The following is a 22,726-nucleotide window of genomic DNA, read 5'->3' on the forward strand; positions in this document are numbered from 1 at the left end:
ACCGCCCCTCGTGGTGAGTCCCGACGCAGCTGTCAGTGTCGGCCGCGCGACCAGCAGCGGCGTAGGGCGAGGCCACCGCCACCTCGTGGTGAGTCCGGACGCAGCTGCGAGTACCAACCGCGCGCCCAGCTGTGGTGCAGGGCGAGGTCACTACCACCTTGTGGTGAGTTCGGACGCAGTTGTCGCCCCCGTGCTGGTCACGCGCTCAACAGGGGGGTATGGGTATTACGCGAGGCGCAATTGCCGCCCTCGTGTCGGCCACGTGACCAGCAGCGGCGCAGGGCGAGGCCACCACCACCTCGTGGTGAGTCTGTGCCCCTGATTATCAAACAAAAAATATTATCTGCTGCCGGAAAACTGGAGACTGGAGGAAACTGGAGACTAAATTGAAATATTAACAATAAGAAACCATCGCGTAGGTTTTCCTATAGTGAATCATCAAATTTAATTCGACAAATGTTGTCAACAGGAAAGGAATCCTTTTAGAAGTGGTGCAGCGGTCAGATTTCAACACGGACAAGTTTAAGGAAATCCAGAGCAAAGCGGAAACGACGGTGCAAAACCTCAGGCCGCACGAAGAGTATAAGGAATTCATAGAAAAGTACAAGTTAGTAAGCAATTCATTACGTTGACCTAAATCACCATGTAGTGCACCAAATTTTAAGAAACGGACCCTACTTTTTTTAAACTGATAAGTAATAACACTAATGTCTTAACTGATAACTAATCATCATAACTAGCAAAGTTGATGAATGATGAGCTATAAAGCATTGTTTCCTTGTTGTTGTTGTCCATTACTGGGTAACTACTGTGCTCAACATGTCCATGATTGGTGTCGACAACCCTATCTAAAGTTTTGGTAACTAGATTAGGATTTCAGTAATCTCAGTTTTCTTTCAGATCACCCCCCTCATCTCCAGTATCCTTCATTTTCGACGAAAGCCTAGTTGAGGATACGAGCGGCAAATTGCAACCAAACCAGTTGACCGTTGACAACTTAACGGTGGAGTGGCTGAAAGAGAAACTGACCGAATTGGAGTCCACCCTTCAGGACAATAGGGAAAAACAAGTGGCCCTCCAAGGTCCAGAAATTATAGGCAATGGAGTCTGCAAGAACAATAACACTGGGATGACCAATGGCGTCAATGGAATTGACAGGTATGTTATGGTTGGTATCAAGCTGCTAATGCAAAACTATTTGATGAAGAGTAGAGTAGGTAAAGGTTTGCGAGCGAAGGTCTCAACAGATGAGTGCATAGTTACTCTACTATATTTGTACTAACTAGATCACATATTCGAAAGTATCCAGTAGATCAAGAGAAAATGGCTTGTAAAATCTGCGTTTAGTTCTCGCAGCGGCGCGGCATGGTGTTGCATGTTGGAGTTACGTAGGTAAATAGAGAGCGTCTCATGCTAGTAAATAACTACGTACACCGGGAGAGATCCCAGTTTACGTAGTTATTTACTAGCTCTACTGCGTTTCTTATTTATACTGTGCCACTGGCTGGTACCGATCTCTCCCACGGATTAATATTTATATTCTTAGTTATACGGATCTTATTGAAAAAGGCAACCAGTTCATGTCGATGCTTTTAACAATAGGTGCATTACCTTTATACTATTTCATTCAAGAATACCAGACAATGATTCACATGCAGTGGTAGATAATTATGAACGTCAAGAACTACATGTGCTCAATTGACGGTTTATGTTAATACGAGTACCATTGCAGGATAATTAAATAACTGTTAGGTTTATTGTAGAAACAAATTTGTTGTTTAAGGAAAGGAATATAGCAGCAATTTCTAATTCCTTCGAACAGTGTTATTGCCCTGTAAGTATTCTAATAAAAATGTGTAATACATTTGCTCTATTTTTGTTTAAGTACGAGTAGGCACTTTGTCACACATCAACCTACTGTCATGCATGACATACCTACTACTAAAACTACGTAACATCGTTTCAGTGTACAATACTAAATACGTACATACACGGGTGACGTAACTTGAACTTTATTAGTTTACCTTAATCCAATTCGATCTTTATTGTAATTAATTTGTATTCCAGGCATTCTCCCCCTCCGATCCCAGTAACGACGTCCGAGCCAATAAAACTATTGGAGCTCCGCATGGCGGAGCGTAAGTGCGCCAAGCAGGCTGAGATGATCCGGTCCGCTTTGGCCGAGCTGGGATGCGAAGAAGCGCCCAGCGGCTGCCCAGACCTCTCCGCGGAAACCGTCGGCGTCGACAGCCTCGACGGGAGCTCGCCAGACCATCAGGTTACTTAACAAATATTATGTTTTTGGAATTTCAGGCTGTATGTATACCTATTAAACACTTGCCTTATGAACTTGGCAACTAATACGTAAGGAAATTTAAAGTAAATGACAAGGTTCCATTACAACATAGGTACGTACGTACTTAGGCGTAATTCTTTGAAAGTTATTTTCAGGTTACCAATATGTAATTGCGGTTTTAGAGACCAACGAAGAAAGATAATCAAATTTTGCGTTATTTTATTCGTGACAACATAAAACTCATGAGGAGCGCGGTTGAATTCAGGAGCGTACCTCGATCGGGTCGAAGGCGTCCGCCGAGGCGCTGCGCCTGCGGCTGCACTCGATAATCCCGCCGCGGCCCTTCTTCCGCATGTTCTCGCGGCCCTTCCGCCGCAAGTCCGTGCCCTCCAGCCCCGCGCTGCCGCCCAAGACTTACCGCAGCAGCAGCGAGGGCCCCGCCGACTCGGTAACCCGCCCTACTCGCCGCAAGAAACGGCTCAGAGTCCTCAAGAGGCGCTTGCATAAACGCATGGATGTATATGTGCATTGTCGTGTGAACAAAAGCATTTTCAAGAAAAAGAGGAAACGACACGATCCCCATAGTTTTCCTAACAGTGTGGTGAGTGCAGCTAACACTGAAGATAACGAGCACCAGTGGCTTCCATTAGCAGCCGACGCGTTGATGTTGCGGATTCCTTCTATTCATTGATTATTATTGTACAAAAACAAAACACGCGAGCTGGCACGCTGGTCAATGAGTCTAAGCTTAACGTGAGGTCAGCTGCGCGGCTGCTAGAGGACAGAACCACTAGGCAAGGCATGGGCTTTTGAAGGATGCATGAGGCTTATTTTTACACCCGCCAAAATGTTTACGGCAGTGTATAAACATGCGCGAGTTAGTCAGCGGCGTGCTATCTATAGACTTTCGCATCGCGAACTCCGCACGAACTTCGCTCGGGAGTAAGCTTTCAAATGAAATTAAAATAGCACCGCCTCGCTCCAAAACTCAGTTTCAAAATCAAGGTAAAGCCGCTTGCGACGTTTCGGACGTTTCCCGTTGACGCGATGTCGTACATGTTTCAGTCGGCAGTTTTACGTCAGGCTCATCCTGTTTGTCTTGGGGTTTGCTGGGTGATTATATGCAGATTATAAAAAAGTGATAATAAAGATTGTGTTGCGATGTTGGATCCGTTTTCGTTGTACATCACGCACTCGGAGCTGCCGCCGCCGGTGGTCGTGCCGCGCCGCAAGAAGCGGCTCAAACAGTTGCAGGAACTACAGTTGCAAGAAGAGTTACAGCTGCGAGAATTACAGTTGCAATTTGAACAAGATTTCGTATGTTCATCGCTTCACCGTTTGTTATGTTGTTGGAATGCTGTGTATGCATGTTATTCGATGTATTAACCGAATTCGGTTTCTATTTTCACCTACACCTAACTTTTTTATTTTTCGTTAAGTCAACTAATTTGTTTTTTTTTATGTGTTACTATTTTATTAACTGAGTGGTTTGAATATACATTAAATACTTGACCTCATTTACGTATTATTAGATTAGACGTGAGCGTCACATCAGCCTACGTAAACTCGTATGGGAAAACGAAGGACGCATGGAATTCAATGGAATATTTTGGAAATATCCACTGGAATTTATAATGAATACTTTATAAATTCCAGTGCAAACCATTCGGTATTCGAGTGGATCAAAATCTATCTAAGGCTGTGAAAGTTTTCCCAAAGTGTTGTCTCATATCTAATTCGTGATTCGTATTTTTATTCAATATCATTTTTATTTATATAAATTTAATTAAAAAACGCTCTAAGGATCAGCACTAGGCTTCGTCAATATAGGAACTTTAATAAGACAGATTTCATTAAAACTACACACACACACAAAAAAGGGTATCCGCAAAATGGTTCGTCAAAGATGACTAGCTTAAAAATCCATCCCCGTCTTTTGGAATCAAGAGCAGAAATGAAATTCCGGGAAGGGAAGTATTGACGCACCAATTATAGAATGGCTAACTGTTGACTTCAACAATTAATTTCATTAATCGAAACAAGACATCATAAAAAAAACAAAAACCGCACTACGAAAATAACTGCAATAACAAAACGCCTAATAGAACTTATTTATTACAAAAGAAGGGCAGGTACCCTTCTTTTTGCGCTCGCTGTATCTACCGTCTCTGGTCAGGATGACGACAGCAAGGGGCTGGCTGTCTGTCTGTCTCAAATTGATGCCACTCCATCATTCGTTACATACTTTTGGCGGGCAACCAGGTACGTTGCTCCAAAATCCACTGCAGTGTTTTAGTTCGTAATTTAATAAACGACATGGTCGTCGAATACTCGACAGTTGGTCCACGGGTGGACGCCGCGTGGTCCACGGTATTACGAGTAGTCTACTATGAAGGGTGGGTGGAGAGCGCCGCATCGCAAGCGTGCGGGCAGCGAGCTGTCACCGAGTGGTCCACTCGCCTTACGCGCGTGGGAGCTTCACGAGCGAGGCGATCCGGTGACGCTACGGAGTTGATGTAGTGAGCGCATGCCCATATAAATCCACATGAAAGAATACTAACCGCTCGCGGCGAGGCGGTGCGGGTCGGGTGCCGGGTGGCTCTAGCTGTCAGTGGTGCCCTAATCGACAAAAAAATGGGGTACTCATTCATGAGCGTGGTGTTCCACATACGAATGCTACTTGGTACCGATGTAATCAAAAGTGTCGTTTTAGGTGAGCGTGGGCGAGACGGAGCGCACGCTGGTGGAGCAGGAGTGGTTCCACGGCGTGCTGCCGCGCGAGGAGGTGGTGCGGCTGCTGCGCGCCGACGGGGACTATCTGGTGCGGGAGACCACGCGCAACCACGCGCGCCAGCTCGTGCTGTCCGTCTGCTGGGGGCAGCACAAGCACTTCATTGTGCAGACCACGCCGGAGGTAACCACGCGATAGCTATTGGTGGACAGTCACCAGCAAAAATATCTGACACAACAAAGCGTAAAATATCTGATACGACTCTTATTTCTACTTAGGGCAGGTAGGACGTATCAGATACAGGTGATCGACTGACAGAATAGGGATGATGACACTACCAATATCTAACGTTCTCTCGTAGATTTTGTATGGCAAGAGCTACTTACCTAAGTATAGGGAGGGTTAAAAATCTGTTCATCTCTCCTGTTCGGAAAGTTCAATTTTCATGGGTAGATGGCCGGGTGGAAAATTGCGTTTTCATCTCTAGGGTGGAAAGTAATTAAAAAAAAAAAACGATGAGCCACGGAGTCGAAGATAATTGAGTTACGTCAATGACACTTTTTTCACGTTTCGTCATGGCCATGCACGTCGTGACCAAGGAACTGAACGCCGAACATCCGTTTGAAACAAGAAAGTTGATCTTTATTACGTCACGAACATATCCATCTCTTTTTTTAGTTAGGTTAAGAAAGAGATGGAAGTCATTCGTGAAATGTGAAAGAAAGAGATGGAATATATAAATAAGTAATAAAGGTCAAACTTCTTCGTTCGGGGTTCTACCTCCAGATTTGTATATAAGCTCCTTGGTCGTGACCAACTCGTTTTTTTTTATAGTCGGCCGCGGCAAGGCCAGCCGAAAAGGTACCGTTGGAGGTTGGATATAAGTAAATTCAATTTATTATTATTCTCTTTTTTTGTAGTTTTTACTTTCCTCACAGTCGAAATGAAAAGCAGAGTGTCTAATTCGGGTGAAATTACCCATTTCCCCTCGAACTATTGACGCTCTCACTTCGTTCGAGCGCCAGAAATATCTCGTGTGAAATGAGTCACTTTCCACCCTTGTTTATCAATCTACTATTGACAATGCTTGACGCTCGTGTCTGACAACAGTGCCCATTCCAGGGCCATTACCGGTTCGAAGGCGCGGCCTTCCCGTCAGTGGCGGAGCTGATCGCGTGGCAGCGCACGTCGGGCGTACCCGTGACGGCGCGCTCCGGCGCGCTGCTGCGCCGCGCCGTGCCCCGGGAGACCTGGGAACTGAACAACGATGATGTGCAGCTGCTGGATAAAATTGGAAGGGTCAGTACATCATATACATCTCACTGTTGTTGGGCATAGGACCCCACTCAGAATGCTTGGGCTGTAAGTTTCCACGCGTAAACTCGTTTCTCTTTCCCTGTAAATTCCAAACCGTGTATCTGCAGGGCAACTTCGGCGACGTGTACAAAGCCCGCCTCAAGACATCGGGCCAGGAGGTGGCGGTGAAGACGTGCCGGATGGCGTTGCCCGAGGAACAAAAGCGCACGTTCCTGCAGGAAGGCCGCATCCTCAAGCAGTACCAGCACCCCAACATCGTGCGGCTCATTGGCATTGCCGTGCAGAAACAACCCATCATGATCGTCATGGAACTCGTCTCAGGTACTTAGATAACAGAAAAATACTTCAGTGCGCGGCGTCGGAGTTTGCGTAATGGGCCAGAAAGTGTCATACTTAGGCTACTTTTTATCCTGAAAAAATGCAGAGTTCCTGAGGGAACGGCGCGCGATAACCGAATTCCACGCGGGCGAAGCCGCGGGCAAAAGCTAAGTAATATTATAAATGCGAAAGTGTGTTTGTCCGTCTTTCACGCCGTAACGGAGCGACGGATCGACGTGATTTTTGGCATAGAGATAGTTTATGGGCCCGAGAGTGACATAGGCTACTTTTGTTCCCGAGGGATCAGCGCGCGATAACCGAATACCACGCGGGCGGAGCCGCGGGCAAAAGCTAGTTGATTATAAAAAGGTTCCAACCGTGGTACGTGATTTAGTTTTCTCTATGATCCGTGATTTAGAAGCATGGGCTAGGTACCTACAGACCTAGCCCATGCTTCTCTAACTCTCTGGGTTGCATAACGAAAATGTTTACTTACCTACTCCTTGCTCCTGGAACACGCAATAACTATCGTCGTTTTTTCAGAATCGTATGCACTGTACAGCATTCTGTAAGATGATATTTTATAAAATCCTGATAACACACAACAACAACACAACCTGATAGAACCCTATATATTTTATGGCAAACGTTGGTATGGCAAGTGAAATTCGGGCAAATGAAATTCGGCCAAGTAAAGGTTTGATTAAAATTAAAAGGATTTGATTATGATTGTTCCAAATATAGTCGCAATAATTTGGAGGCAGTTCGTCATAGGTAGTTAGAAGTCCGTCTTTTATGTGGACCATGGCCTTACTATTGTAATTAAATTTATTCACGCCTGTTCTGGTGCCCTCTTTCAGAGTTGTTTATGTGTCAATTTGGTTATTCAGGACACGCGAAAACTCATTGACCCACTTTAAAAAACATGGTTAATACAGTTTTTAGATGAAGATTCTTCTCTTTGTTATTACAAGAGATTGTGTGACGTGAAGTAGGTAAATGCTTTGATAAATGTTCGGCGTCCGGATATCGAGTCGTTGATCATGGTAAATAAACAACGAAACTAAATTTAGTACAAACGAGTAGCGTTTCGGTAGTTTTGACGGCTGTTTCTTGAAAACTCCCGCAAACAATATTACGTCTTTTTACTAAAGCGAACGGAAACACATACTAAAGGTTCATGGGAACCAGTCGTTAGGTTTAACCGAATAACCTCGTGTGCCACAGTAAACGTACTTATACCTACCTATTTAGAATTTCCCGTTTTCAACTCGAGCTCTACTCTTCTGTTGATTTTTATAAGTTCTGATTAGAAATTAAAAGATAGTTCAGTTCAGTTTAGTTCAGTTTGTTTATTTGCTTTCAACAGATATATCATGCAAAGTTGTGTACAATTAAAATAAGCTTAGCCTAAATCATGCATATTACAATTAACATCAAGACTCATAGAAATCAGCAAGAGCAGACTGAGCTAGGAAACTGTATATAGGCAGCGTCCGCCCAGCACCACGCTGGCGCTATTTATCATGAGTTTTTGATACTTCCGGTTTACATTATTCCAGTAATCAGGTGTTGCAGGCCGCGATGATAACATGCACAAGGCGCAGTGTCAAGCTACTGGAATAATTTCAACTGAGCCTTAAAAGAATCCATACTATTTTAATTTCAGGCGGCTCGCTCCTTACGTTCCTCCGCACCCGAGCGGCGACCCTCAGCTCACGCGCGCTCCTGGGCATGTGCCGCGACGCCGCCGGCGGGATGCGCTATCTCGAGTCCAAGAACTGCATACACCGCGACCTGGCTGCGAGGAACTGCCTGGTAGGCGACGACAACATCGTCAAGATATCCGACTTTGGGATGTCGCGGGAGGAGGAGGAGTACATCGTGTCGGGTGGCATGAAGCAAATACCGATCAAGTGGACGGCGCCGGAAGCGCTCAATTATGGTGAGTGCAACTTTGCACTTTCTTGGCTTTCTTTTACTTATTGGTTTTCGTGCGTATTTATTTTTTATTTTTATTCGACTGGATCGCAAACGAGCAAGTGGGTCTCCTGGTGGCTTAAATGTTTGTCGGATCATAACTTGAGTCTCATCAATTTGAAGTTCTTAAATTTGGTACGAAATCGATTATCAGTTGAGCAATACTACCTAATTGATAACAAAAAAATCACATAGTAGGTAAACATGCAATCTTCCAGATACGCAGATACTTGTGCAGGTGGTAGGACCTTGTGCAAGGTCCGTCCGGATTTCTACCACCATCTTGCTCGCTAATCCTGCCGTGAAGCAGCACTGTTGTGTTTCGGCGTCGAGAGTAAGACACTTGAGGTATCCCATCTTAGGCCTCTAGGTTGGCAACGCATCCGCAATACCCCTGGTGTTGCAGATGTTTATGGGCGATGGTGATATCTTACCATCAGGAGACCCACTTGCTCGTTTGCCATCCATTCGAATAAAATAAATAAATAAATAAAATATATGATTCCAGGCAAGTACACGTCCCTCTGCGACGTGTGGAGCTACGGCGTGCTGATGTGGGAGATTTTCTCAAAGGGCGAGACGCCGTACGCCGGCATGACGAACTCACGCGCGCGCGAGAAAATCGATTCCGGTATGTACATCTCATTTTTAAGGTTCTGTATTCAACTAGGAAACCTTATAGTTTCGCCATGTCTGTCCGTCTGTCTGTCTGTCTGTCCGCGGGTAAGCACAGAGACCGTTAGTACTAGAAAGCTGTAATTTGACATGAATATACATATCAGTCACACCGACAAAGTGGTACAATAAAAAAAAGTAAAACAAATAATTTTTAGGGTACCTCCCATAGACGTAAAGTGGGGGTGTTTTTTTTCTCGACTAACCCTTTATTGTGGGGTATCGTTGGATAGGTCTTTTAAAACCATTTTTCTGTTCAGTGATCTGTTTGCTTTCGCAACTTGAAAGTGCAAATTTTCATTGAAATCGAGCGTCCCCCCGTCTAAAATCTAAACTGTTGGGTGGAAAAATTTGAAAAAATTCAGAATGGTAGTAAATATATCAAATTTACAAGGAAAATTATAGCGGCTAAGATTGCTTGAGAATTATTAGTAGTTTATGAGTAAATAGCTGCCTAAGGTTAAAACAAACCTAAACTTGGAAGATTCAGTACATAATACGAAATCCTTAGAAAAATATTATTTGATTTTTTCGTAATGGCTACGGAACCCTATCCTGGGCGTGTACGACACGCTCTTGGCCGGTTTTTTTAAACTTTATTTACAAGTTTTGCAACAGAAAAATGGTGCCTAATTTACTGCATCTTCACTGCTACACTTCATCGCACTCTCATGACATCCATCGTTAAAGTCCCATGGTTAAGTACTTAATAAAAAGTAAAAAGACTGCGCAAAAAATGGATGCAGATGTGGGGGAGGCTAAAAGAGAGAGAGCGAGAGATCTCTCCAGGCAGGCATATGTTATGCCTAGGGACCGAAGTACGAAGGAAGAGCGTCGGAAGCTGTCTGTATTAGTGATGTAACGAATGTCATTTTTTGAACATTCGCGAATGTGAATATTCAGTTTTTCGTTTTGGCGCCAAATTGTCTATGGCAGTCTCGTTCGAACGAAGTGCGTTTCGTTTGTACTTTGATCCGAGAATTACCCTGTTTATACGAACGCATCGCAAAGTAAATAAATAAATAATACCAAATGATTAAGTGAAGACTGATAATGTGATTACGAGATTAAGTTATTTTTTTGTATAAAAAACATAAGAAATGAATGTATTTTGATTTTATTAACCTATCTATTATCTAATAATTGTATTTTTTTCTGATATTCATATTCGCAAAACATTCGCAGTAATTTTGTGAATGCGAATGCGAATATGCAAAAATATGCGAATATTCGTTACATCACTAGTCTGTATACATGCGTCCTAGTTGAGAAGCTTCGATGGCGCGACGTAGGATTTGGAGTAGGTATCTAGATATTTGTTCACTAGAAGACGCTAGGTGTCGCTACAGAGAGATTTTAATGCTTCCACTGGTTTTTACTGGTTAACATTTTTATTTGCCTTGTGCATTTTGTTTTCAGCTAGTTCCGATTAATTTCTTAAATATTTTATTTTTTTCCGGCCAGGTTACCGGATGCCGGCACCGGAAGGCTGTTCCGAAGACGTTTATGCGCTGATGCTGCGGTGCTGGGAGTACGAGCCTGAGAAGCGACCACACTTCCATCAGCTCTACTCCACTATAGACAACATTTACAACAGATAATCTTAGACAGACAGTCTTAGAAACATTGTTTTATAGCAAGATGTTATCAATGCTGCAATGAGATATTTAATCACCAAGCTGGTTTAGAGTCGGGAACGTTAGAACGTACGTCGTTTAGAGTAGACTCTACAGTTGAGGCAACTTCGCAACAATGATACGTTGGTTGAGATAGAGCGCTAACCTTAGCAATATTCAGCAAGTTTTTAACAGTTTCATGAATTTGTTTTAACCCAATACATACAAGGAATTTTACCATCATTGATATCAAAGAAAACCATAGACAAAACAGATATTTGAAGTATTTGAAGAAAAGAACGTCAAATATCCGTCTTGAACTCGAGTCTACGCGGCATACGAGTGTGAGTTGAGTGATTATTTTTCATAGATAAATAGGAGTTTACCACTAAATAATTTTGTGACGATTGTCGATTTGGTGACGTGCTCCAGGTGCATCCCTGATAGTGGTAGTTATTGTACGATGTGTAACATTGCACAGCAGCACAGTAAAACAGTCTGGTCAGGTCCCTATCATGCCAAGATAACAATCACTGAATTAATATAACAGTAACACTAACATGGCAGCCGAGAAGGTAACGAAAATTCAGCTGGTAGAAGCGTTAAGGTGGTTACAGGCATTGCTGCAGGTTTGTCGCACTCTTGCGCTGCATATTTAACGTCTGTAGGGATTTATACGATCGTTAGTAATTTGGTCCGTATTTCGCTCACTGCGCAGGTATATCGCCAGAGCTCTTTTTACCGTTGATTTGTACGCAGCATGTTGAAATATTTAAAGAGTCTTGTCCAGTCAAATAATATTTGATACATAATTAGAAATATTAGGATTATTGAGTTCTGTGTGATAATTCACTATTCTGAATTGAAATAAGAAAATAAGCAATAGATTTATTTGCTGACAGGCATGCTGCAAAGCAGGAAGGCCAAATCAATTTGACCAATGTAATGTAATCTACCGTATAATGAAATACGTTAATTGTGACATGTATTTTACATTTAAAGTTATGTAATTTCTTTTTGTATTAATAAATTAATAGTAATGATGATATAGAATGTGTTCGTGTACAGGTTACTTGTTGTTTAGTATTGTTGGAATGCCTCACAGTGTTAGTGATGATCTCTTTCGAATGGTACTTTCTAGCAAGTAGGAAATGGACAGTTAGTCAGTAACATGTAACCACTATTTTCTTTGACTGAAGTCTTTCATCCAAATGTAGTTAAACGTTAAGGCAGTCTTCCGTATGCATAAGTGTTTAAATAAGTATTCTGATTTGTATTTTATTTTAATTTTTGATATTAATTATGAATATATGTACTATGGTATTGAGATGTGTAGATTTTTTTATTTAAGTGTATATGTGTAGTTGTTTTATGAGTACAATACTTCAGTGTGCTTCCATTAGGTGCCTTAGAAGTTCTACTGGGTATGATATTTTAACTCGACGTGTAATTAAAACGAGTAAATGATAATGTAATGTGATAACTTGTTTGTGCTTCCGTGTATTACTTGTACCTATGTACTATTATCAGATTGTATCTTGCCTCTAGGCTTTTTTTTCATGAATACATACTAATTTTTGGAATTTTACCTACATTTATGAAACACAAAGTGAGATGAATATTATAATAAGTGCTAGAGTTTATTGCGTTTAATATTTTAATGATAAAAAATTGACTGTAAATATTTTTTTCATAATTAAAGTGCCAGATAATATTGGACATTGTTTTTTCATCGTTGTTCCTTTCTTTTCATTACAGTACCTTCTACTTTACAATAACCTCTACTTTACTACTATGGTAAAGGATATTTTGCTTCATTAATACAAAATTGTTTTGTAGGAAAATATATTAAAATTACAAATACAGTTTAATCAGTTCATCACTTACGGCCGAAGGCGTTAGTATACCTAGATCAGTGAATAGCAGCGTTATGTATGCGGGCGGCGTGTAGTCCACTAACGGATGCTGTTTGCTGAGATCTTTGCCGGATTTGAGTACGCTCGAGAGGTATTTGAACTCCTTTGGCAGGTCTTGCTGGTTGAGAGGATATATTCTTGAGAATTTGAAGCTCTCTGTCAGAACATAGACAGGTTTCTTTAACTCTAGAGCTGCCATCGCTAATCCGTATGTGCCGATCTGGTTCAAGAAATTAAAAGTTTTAATTAAAGACGAAGGTATGAAAAATACAAATTATGGATATACTTAGACTAGATTCAATTCAATTTTAGAAAGTATATATGTAGTAAATAATGTTTTGCCACCTTTTTTTGTAGTTGAGAAGGCAAGATAAATACGAAATTTTCCGACAAAATACGATGGATAAACATTTTAATAGATTTGTACCTACATAATATATAGCTTCATCGATACTCTCGATGATTCCGCTAATGTCGATGTTGGAAAAGATATCGGTTAGCCGTTGTTCGGTAGTGGATATAGACTCATGTGGAGCACTTGTGTCCAATGTTGCACAATTTTTCTTACAGGTCTAAACTAGGCTTAAGGGGGCTTTGTTTAACAGTGGACGTCTTCCGTCTAATGTTTTTTGTCCATCTAGAAAGATGGCGCCACTGTTGCGCGAGGTTTTAAAGTGTGGCTTTCAAAGTCTGTTATTACGGGCGTGAAAACAAAGTTTAGATTAAAATCATATCTAATACCCCTTAAAACCGTACCATAAAAATATCGAGCAACCACAGTGTTGCGTAGTCGGAAAAAAAGGGAGGACCAAAGTTTCCCAAAGACAAAACTGTCTCAAAATACAGTCATTCATTGCCCCGTAACGCATAATTGCCATAATTAATTTCAGGTAATGCAAAATATTCACAAAATGATCACCCAAAAACTATGAGATTTGACATTTCGGAGACCTCATGCTACACTAGCGCCTCTAGCGGCGAATTCATACGCGATAGCCCTCATTGCGATGGCGCACCTTGTTGATGATACCGCCGCTCTCGGTGACGCCCTCGGCGCCGAGCATGACGATGTCGACCTGTTCCATGATGTAGCCGCCCGCCGCGTCCAGGATCAGCGTCGCGTCCACGCCCGCCGCCGTCAGCTGCTTGTGCATCAGTTCACTAAACACATATAAACTGTGTTGCTATTGCTACTACATATATTGATACAATTGATTGTGTTTTTAGCTGTTGGTTCTCCTTAAATAAAAAAATAAAGTGCATTCGTCATCACCAACAAGGAAAAAACGCTCGTCATTTCACTTATCGGCAAGGGTCGGACTAACGCTCGTCATTTCACTTATCGGCAAGGGTCGGGCGAATGCTCGTCATTTCACTTATCGGAAAGGGTCGGATTAACGCTCATTTCACTTATCGGCAAGGATCGGACGAATGCTCGTCATTTCACTTATCGGCAAGGGTCGGACTAACGCTCGTCATTTCACTTATCGGTAAGGGTCGGACGAATGCTCGTTATTTCACTTATCGGCAAGGGTCGGACGAACGCTCTTTTTATGTAGTAAATACTCTCCTGGACCCAGTTTCTCGAAGCATATTAGTCTAATAATATTAGTGTTTTGTCTCATTTTCTCATACAATTTATGAGACAAAACACTAATATTATTAGACTAATATGCATTAAGAAACAGGGCCCTGGATCCCTGCATCCCTTACCCCAAAGTAAAGGAATAAATGAATTTATAATTATTATAAAGAACTTAATGGACTGGACACTAACGTCAATTCCTTACATTACGTAAATAGTAAACATTTGGTTTCAAAAATATCAAAAGCGACAGAAGATTCAGTGCTTCAGATTAAATCCTTTATAAAGTACTTTGGCTTTCATGGCAGCACACAAAATTTTTGACTGCGATCCAGGAGGCTAGAGCATTTAGTATGGCATGCCCATTCTGTTAGGCATTTATAATGTAGGTGAGAGGAAATACTAACCCGCTGTTTTCTGGACCTGACATCGTGACATAAACTTTAAACCTCTTGTTGGCTTTAGCTGCTTCTACCATTGCCTGCAACACTACTCTTGATCTTGAATGAGTCAGTATTTTCTGAAAACAAGAAGAAACTATTTATTGACACAGTACAAATGCCTGGTGTTAATCATACAGTAAATTAAAATGTGTCAATGGAAGTGATGATAACTATGCTCAGTTGAACTTATTTATGATCAGCATGTCTAGTTGACATGCCATTATCCATTTTTTCTATTCCATCGAAAGTTCATTGTTTTGATGGGTTAGTAGCATTTTGTCTAAAAAGCAGCTGGTCTAAGTATCTAATTACTCAGCAATGGGTCTCTAAGTAGCAACCGGTCTATTTTTAGACCACTTGCTACTTAGAACAGTTGCTTCTTTGACCACTTGGTACTTAGACCAGCTGCTTTTTAAACAAAGTGAATACTATACCATTTTGATCACACCAACATTAAAAAACTTATGGCATGTACTTACACATCCATCACTAATAAAAGGCAGTGCTTGCTTGGCTACCTTCCCTCGTGCTTCCAACAGCGTGTCAAGGAATATGTTGCCGCGCTGCAGCATTATTTGTTCACATTCTTCAAATGACTGCAAATGAAAAAACAATGATTTATTTTCCAGCCAAAGAAATAATGTGATAGTCTGTTGAGGTAGAGTGCAGAACCATACATTTCTTTCTTAAAGTGGGGTCACAATATCACAGCATCTTAATTAAATAGTCAAGTGAAGTGACAATATTTATTTGTATATTATTTTTATATATTTATTTTTACATGTTATGAAAACTCCAGATCCTGATTATTACGCTAGACCAGGGCCTAGTCTAGTAACAGGTTATCAGAAAAATATTATTTGGACATTTATAATATTTATTACAAAATTAGAACAAAATCAAAACATAAGCATAAAAAGAGATTGTCAAGCAACACCCGTGGGACAATGGCGCGACGCCCCAGGGCGTCACAAAGCACTGTTTGAGAAGCCCTGCACTAAACATTATCTAAGCAACCTACCTTAACATCAAGCTTGGCCAAGGTGATGAATCTCATGAAGAGCTGGCAGCCGGAGGAGATGGCGGTGACGGGCTGGTCGCAGTGCCTCATGGCATCCACGGCCAGCTGCAGGTTCAGATCCAACTCCCGCACTGTTGCCACTACCACCAACATGACATTGCTTTATCATACTGATGGAACAAATGTTCCATATCCAATTCCAAAATTTGTGAATGAGACCGCGAATGTGATTATTTGTTACATCATTGCTATTAATATTGGTTTCAACTACAGACCCCTTTATTTAGGGTGTTTACTGCGTTAAGCGGGTGCACATGCACAGCACTAGCTAGCGCATAGAGAGCTGAATTGAATGTTGTTTATTATGTTCTTAGTAAAAAAACCTCTTGATTTAAAATAGTCTGGTGTCTAGCTTTGTAACTTTAAAATCTTACCTTTATAGTTCTCTATAACGGTAAGTAAGGTTCTGATAGCCGCAACTCCGGCTGAAACATCTTCTTCTTCCCTCAAAATCTTTAAGAATATCTCTTGAACTTCTGGAATTTACAAAATATAATTGAGCTAGAAATCGGTCCAAGAACTTGAAAAATATTATGTCTAGGGTGAGACTTACCTTCCTTTTTCATGATTAATTTAAAGAATTTGCAACTTAAGATAAAAATAAACTGTAAAATTATTTAACTTTCTTACAAACAGTGAACTTTTTGTGGTTTTTAATTTTTAACCTAGCTCGATAGGTATTTCATCACGCAGCAAACGTCATTCATACGCGTCAACAAACAGTACGTCAAACGTCAGATTGCTACGTTCGGAAATAAATTTCACAAAAAGGCTTTGGGCGTTTTTCCATTAGCAAGCCCCGGCATCGGCACCGATGCCGGCGCGCAAAAATGTATCAAAATATATGGCTCGCTTTTTCACTTACCGGCGCCGGGGTGGCTGGCAAGATCCCACTTGGTGCCGGCACAGAATAAGTAATTAGTACAAGTAGCCGCGGGTAATACGGCCTATTGACAAATCCAGGATACCTACTGATTCATAGTCAAGATTCCAATCAATGTTTGGCTATGGCTGATATCAATTATGACTGTTATCAGAAAGAATCGCGAAAGTTTAAAACAACATCGATAATTTTATTTGTCTACATATAACAGTGCTACTAAACGAAATGACGTAAAATTATAGTAGGTATATAATAGTATATTTTTCGAGGTGTGATTTTCGAAGGACTAAAATAAGCCAATACGTACCCGAGGTGGTTAGCCACCCGAGCTTTAGCGAGGGTGTCTATTTATCCGAGGGTTAATATTTACTTTTAGTCTCGAGGTGAAAATTCTAATTTTCACTTCAATTAGGAGAAAAAAATTGTCATTTCTATGAATGAATTAATGCGTTTCTCATTCCTCCAGTTCATAAAACTTTCATAGGTTTTAAAAATAAATCTTTCTAGATTTCGGCGGCAAAAATTATCAATTATGTCTTTTTCTCTTTGCTCGACATCATAATTTTCACTATCACTTGACGACATTGTGAGAATAATCAATTTATTTTAACCGTTTATGAGATACGCTCTACAACACTCAAAGTTTTCGCGGTAGGTAAGCAATATTTTTCCAACCAGATAACAAATCGCATCGGCGAAATGGTTCACACACAAACTGGAATAAATAGAATGGCGCCACCTTCTATGTGGAAAAAGCATAGAACTAAACCACTTAGACTAAGAAAGTAACATTTTCATGAAAATGGTCTACACACAATCTTATCTTATGCCAAAAACTAAGCAAGTACTGGCTGTTTGAGTTTATCTAAGTCACTCGAAGTAAATTAAAAAAAAAATATATATTTTAACTCCCTAGGGACTAAAGTACTCGCTTTACTCCCGCCTCGCAAGGCTATATTGACCTACTTTTAGAGCATGAGAAGTGAAAATTGTTATACATACCTACATACCTATACTAACTACATTAGGTACTGCTTTACCTCCCATGGCCAAAACAATGGCGGATATGACACAGCAATGGCATACAAGGTTCCAGACGACTCGGTTTCTTTTATCTTAACCTATTTTTTTCGTGTTTACTTCGTAGTTGGCCAAATGGTACAAAAAATTATGATTGAGGTAGATTGTGGTAAGCAGAATCAGTTACGGATGTTAAAACGTAGTGTGAGAAACTTTGCCATCTATTTAAGTACTTAGTCTAGCACCATTGCTAAGGACTACTGCACAAGTGTGAGTCGGCCCCGCGCACTGCGGGTCCCGTATTATGTCCCGTACACACAATATTGAAAGATTTACTTTGTTACTTACTAGCCGTTACCCGCGACTTCGTCCGCGCAGAATTCGTTTATCGCTATCCCGCGCTAACTATGCAATTTTCCGGGATAACAACTATCCTTCGTCTTTCTCTGGGACCTAATCTATCTCTATACCGAATTTCATCTGAACCGGTACAGTGATTTGAACGTGATGAAGTAACAAACAGGCTTGGGCAGGACGAGAATAAATACAGAAATCTCATCGCACTGAACCAATTTGGATGAAATTTAGTATGGAGATAGTTTGAGACGGCGGAAAGAATATAGGATAGTTTTATACTGGTAAATTACCTAATTCCCTCGGGATAGCGATAAACGAGTTCTACGCACACGTACCTAAGTCCAGTGAGCAACAGGTAAGTACTTATATAAATATACCTATCGTTAAAAAGCCTCAAGGAAGAAAACTGAGGAACGGCCCTTTGCCTAAGTAAGTAGTTAAATGTCTCTACTTATGTAAATATTGAATTGTGGAATCATCAAATACTAATACATTGGTCCGTAAATCCCAACCCAGCCTCAATCCAATTAGTCGTCATTGTTTTTCGCAATGAACATTAAATGCGAAGTGGAGGAAATGAGTTGGTGGAGGGAAAGTCATGGCCATTGTGGCGGCTACAGCGGTCTAGAGTTATACAGTCGGCTGTCGGATGGCTAAGACGTGCGTCGCAACGCAACACTAAATACTTAACCGCGGGTTGTATCGTGGGTACTAGACACAGTTTAATACCTAAAGTAACTTGTTGTGTTGGTCGGTATGGGTAACTCGGCTTCCGTCAAGCTGAATGATAGAGACAAGAGAAAATGGCGGTGAGTTTGTTTTGTTTTTTTATTATAAGCAAATGTATTTTAAGGGTTAGATAGATTTTCGTTGTTTTGAACTACTGGGTAGCTATATGGATTTAGAATGTGGATTTGTTGCTAAATAAAAAAAACTGCCAAATGAATAAGCTCCTTTTTATGAAATCAGTTTATTTAAGTTTTTATTAAAAAAATAATTTGGTTTTTTTTGTAATCGTATTTTTTACTAACAGTATGTTTTGCCTTATGATCCAATCCATCTAGTGTGTATCAAAGTCAATCCGACCAGTGGAAGTGGATCAAAAGTTACTTGCAAGATTTGACCTAAACAAAAACAACAACAAAAAGGCAAACAGGGCAAGCTAATAGTAAACCTTTTAAGTAAGTGATTTGTAAGAAATTAAGTTATGGTTTTAATTTTTAAAGTCCAGTTAGTAATTTTATTGATTAAATTATTAAATTAACGATTTTGTAACTTACACATCTGTTTTATTTTACAGTGGGATAATTTTGTTTCATTTTTTTATTGTAAGGATGTATATTGCACTTATTGTAAATATATGTGAATGATATCTTATAAAAAACCTGCCAAGAGCGTGTCAAACAGGCCCAAGATAGGGTTCCGTAGCCATAACGAAAAAATCAAGTAATATTTTTCGAAGGATTTCGTATTGTGTACGGAATCTTCCAAGTTTAGGTACCTATATATTTTATACCTTAGGCTGCTATTTACTCTTAAACTACCTATACTAATCATTCTCAAACAATCTTAGCCCATATAATTTTTCTTGTAAATTTGATATACCTACTTACTACCACCCTGTGATTTGTTTTAGGATTTAGTAGGGTAACCTAGAGTGAAATATTAAAAATTACATTGAAAAAATGAAGACAAAATAGGTTTTTTTCTTAATGCGGTTGTTTAACCCGCAACAAGAAAGGGACCTAGGAATAGATAATGTAATATATTTATGTGTAAAGCAGAAACTTATATAAATATCTACATACATTTTATGTTTCCTGTGTAGTTCCTGTGGCTTGATAGACAATAATTATGCTTATGCAACTATTTAAATTGTATAGTTTACAACGGATACATAATAATATGTAAATCGTGTTGAGTATCCGTATGAATATTATGACATAATACCTACTACCTACCTACACGTATAAATCTGTTAACGATCTAATTCCACCTGAGATTGATTTATTTGATATACCTTTTAATTTTTAAAAGTCGATTCACTAAATTATGCCACAATTTATGAAATTTAAAAAAATAAGTAAAAAAATGAAATTTAAGATTTTTCAGTGCCTAATTAATGTTATTAACTTTCGTGATTTTCACTCATAGTTAAAATACCACAAACGGAAGTTATCACGCTAAACACACGCACGAGTAATATTTACTTTGACGTTTCGACCACATCAAGTGGCCGTGGTCACGTAATATGTTTTGTTTTTGATATTGAAAGACTAAAAGCAAATAAAAGGCGTATGGCTTCCCATTTCTTATGTTTAAGATTATTTAGCTTATAAATGAACGTTAATAATAGCAAAAAGCATGAGCAGATGTATCTGATATAGTTAACCGAACAAAATGTGAGAAATATTTACTTTCCTGGTTTTGTTTAAGAAAATTTACTTAAATCTCGGGATTTAAATTTATTTACAAGATTCTTTCAGGTTCATCTCATCTTTCGACTGCATTTAATTACTTCCTAAGCTTGAGTTAATTTAAAATCGCTTGTTGACATATTTTGAACCATATTTTTGCTCCAAAGTATAAAAACTCGACCGTACATTTTGCTCCAACACAAGAGGGTTACTGTGGTGGACAGTGTGGTCCTTCTTGCTGAGTGTTGTATCGGTCAGGTTATAACCGACGCAGAGTCTGTTCGACGACCTAATAATAATGTATTATAGTCTGGCTGGGAAGTTCGCCACCTGGCTTAGGTTGAAGGTCGGATGTCAAGTCACAATATAAGAGTTTTTAACCTCTTGTGTTGTGACTTGAACGCTTTGGCGTTCAGACTAGAATCATAATTTAATATAAAACTCCATTTGTATACCCTGTAATGACGTAAAATGTGTCTGGGTAGAAGATGTTTAGGAGAATGATATAGTAAAAATCGTTTGGAGCACCCTCTTTTAGTGTCGGGGTTTAAAAAAAATCTTAAAACTACATAGTTTTTACATATGTGTAGTTTTTCTATATGTATGACACATGTCATATAGCACCAGTTAGGTACTTACAGGGTTACATTTCAATGACGATCTTTGTAATTGAAAGAACCGCCTCTTGCTCAAATCTATTCCTTACTTCTGTTTTTTTGCTTGGACGAGATCACTCTGAAGCGATAAGGCCACCTATTATTTAACTTGTAACATGTTCCCTATGTAGATTAGGTACCCGCTTTCTGCATTGCTTACTACCTATTGTATTGTTATACGAGTATTACGCGATTTTTCGGGAGTGAAATCTTAAGAAGAGACAGTTTACCCTTCTTTTTTGGTTTAGAGGTATTCTTATAAAATTATAAAGAAATCGCAATCAAATGCGGTGCCTATACCAGTCATGTATAATTATTCGTTAAATACCTACACGTGTATTTAGCTAATACGCTAAGAGTATTAGATATGACTATTGTTTTTACGTACTAATCGCTTCCTACATTAACATTATGATTAAAAGATCAAAGAGAGTCTTGGTATTTTACGGATGTTTATAGTCAAATATCTGGAAAATAATCACCCTGCTTGTGGTTTGTTTCATACCGATATGTTAGATCATTGATCATGTTCCGTTTATTTGTACATTCATATTTTATTAGCATAAACTTTAGGGTATAAATAGTGTCAAATAAAAATATAAATCTATATAGTGACATCAGATAGATGTATATTAATACGTGAGTAATCCGGTATTGGCAGGCCTCTCACTAGGTGAATTGACGACATCGTGAGCGTTGCGGGCAACCGGTGGATGCAAGTGGCGAGTTGTCGTTCATTGTGGCGTTCTAAAGGGGAGGGGACATTCAGCAGTAGACATTTCTTCTGGCTGATTATGATGATGAATCCGGTGTGCATTAATAATAATAATAATGTAAATTTATTACAACATATACAAAAAATAATAGGTACACAATAAGACATAAAAGACACTTATAGGCTGAGATGATGATGATGATGACAACCTCGGTATAAAAATAAGTAGATGATGCTCTTCCACTGTGCACTTTATTTAAGCGATTTTTCCTCCCCGTACCCATTACGTGCGATATTTGGAATGGACTGGCGGCGAAAAAATAGAGACGATCTCTCAAGAGTCTAAGTTAAACGACATCTAAAGTAATCGCTTTGATTTTCTAATTGTAACGAACGAAGCACTTACAATAAATAATAATACTGCATTACCTAAATTACCGTACGACCAATGTCATTACGTATAATAATACCTATGTAGATAAACGAGTAAGAAGCATTTGCGAATGAAACGAAATCCACGTAACGCAAGTGGTTCCTTGGATCTAGAAGCATCTGTTCGCTGAGCTAAGGGGATCGCTAGACCGGTGCAGCCGTAAATAACATAATAATATCGTCACTACTTAAAAAAAAAACGTGCACCTAAAAATCGATATTTTTTTTCGAGTGAACTTTATTATCATTATGTCAAGGTTCAATTTTGTTGACATATTTTTCATTTTT

At 39.8% G+C, this 22,726-nt stretch overlaps 3 protein-coding genes across 7 annotated transcripts in view; 2 read left to right on the forward strand and 1 right to left on the reverse strand.

Annotated features, from left to right (window-relative positions):
• FER (tyrosine-protein kinase Fer) overlaps positions 1-12,652 on the forward strand; it is a 73,742-nt gene extending 61,090 nt beyond the window's left edge. For 2 of the 5 annotated variants that reach the window (XM_074096457.1, XM_074096458.1), the window contains exons 5-14: positions 470-607; positions 901-1,158; positions 2,068-2,278; positions 2,562-2,744; positions 5,010-5,210; positions 6,150-6,326; positions 6,452-6,665; positions 8,332-8,607; positions 9,151-9,273; positions 10,782-12,652. In XM_074096457.1, the coding sequence (XP_073952558.1) occupies positions 470-607; positions 901-1,158; positions 2,068-2,278; positions 2,562-2,744; positions 5,010-5,210; positions 6,150-6,326; positions 6,452-6,665; positions 8,332-8,607; positions 9,151-9,273; positions 10,782-10,918 (1,918 nt within the window). In that variant the 3' untranslated portion in view covers positions 10,919-12,652. The other 3 variants (XM_074096459.1, XM_074096460.1, XM_074096461.1) reach the window with 2 other exon arrangements.
• Positions 12,653-12,764: 112 nt separating this feature from the next.
• eIF2Balpha (eukaryotic translation initiation factor 2B subunit alpha) lies at positions 12,765-16,673 on the reverse strand. Its single transcript, XM_074096467.1, has 7 exons — positions 16,512-16,673; positions 16,333-16,434; positions 15,899-16,038; positions 15,357-15,473; positions 14,842-14,954; positions 13,866-14,010; positions 12,765-13,069 (listed from the first exon to the last, which is right to left on the reverse strand). The coding sequence occupies exons 1-7, from the start codon at positions 16,522-16,524 to the stop codon at positions 12,788-12,790; spliced, it is 912 nt and encodes a 303-aa protein (XP_073952568.1). The 5' UTR covers positions 16,525-16,673; the 3' UTR covers positions 12,765-12,787.
• Positions 16,674-18,839: 2,166 nt separating this feature from the next.
• Positions 18,840-22,726, forward strand: part of Men (NADP-dependent malic enzyme) — a 55,762-nt gene continuing 51,875 nt past the window's right edge. Inside the window, exon 1 of the mRNA XM_074096464.1 lies at positions 18,840-19,027. Coding sequence (XP_073952565.1) covers positions 18,975-19,027 — 53 coding nt within the window. The 5' untranslated portion in view covers positions 18,840-18,974. The remainder of the gene's footprint in view (positions 19,028-22,726) is intronic.

This window comes from Choristoneura fumiferana, chromosome 13 (assembly GCF_025370935.1).
Source record: "Choristoneura fumiferana chromosome 13, NRCan_CFum_1, whole genome shotgun sequence".
Taxonomy (NCBI): domain Eukaryota; kingdom Metazoa; phylum Arthropoda; class Insecta; order Lepidoptera; family Tortricidae; genus Choristoneura; species Choristoneura fumiferana.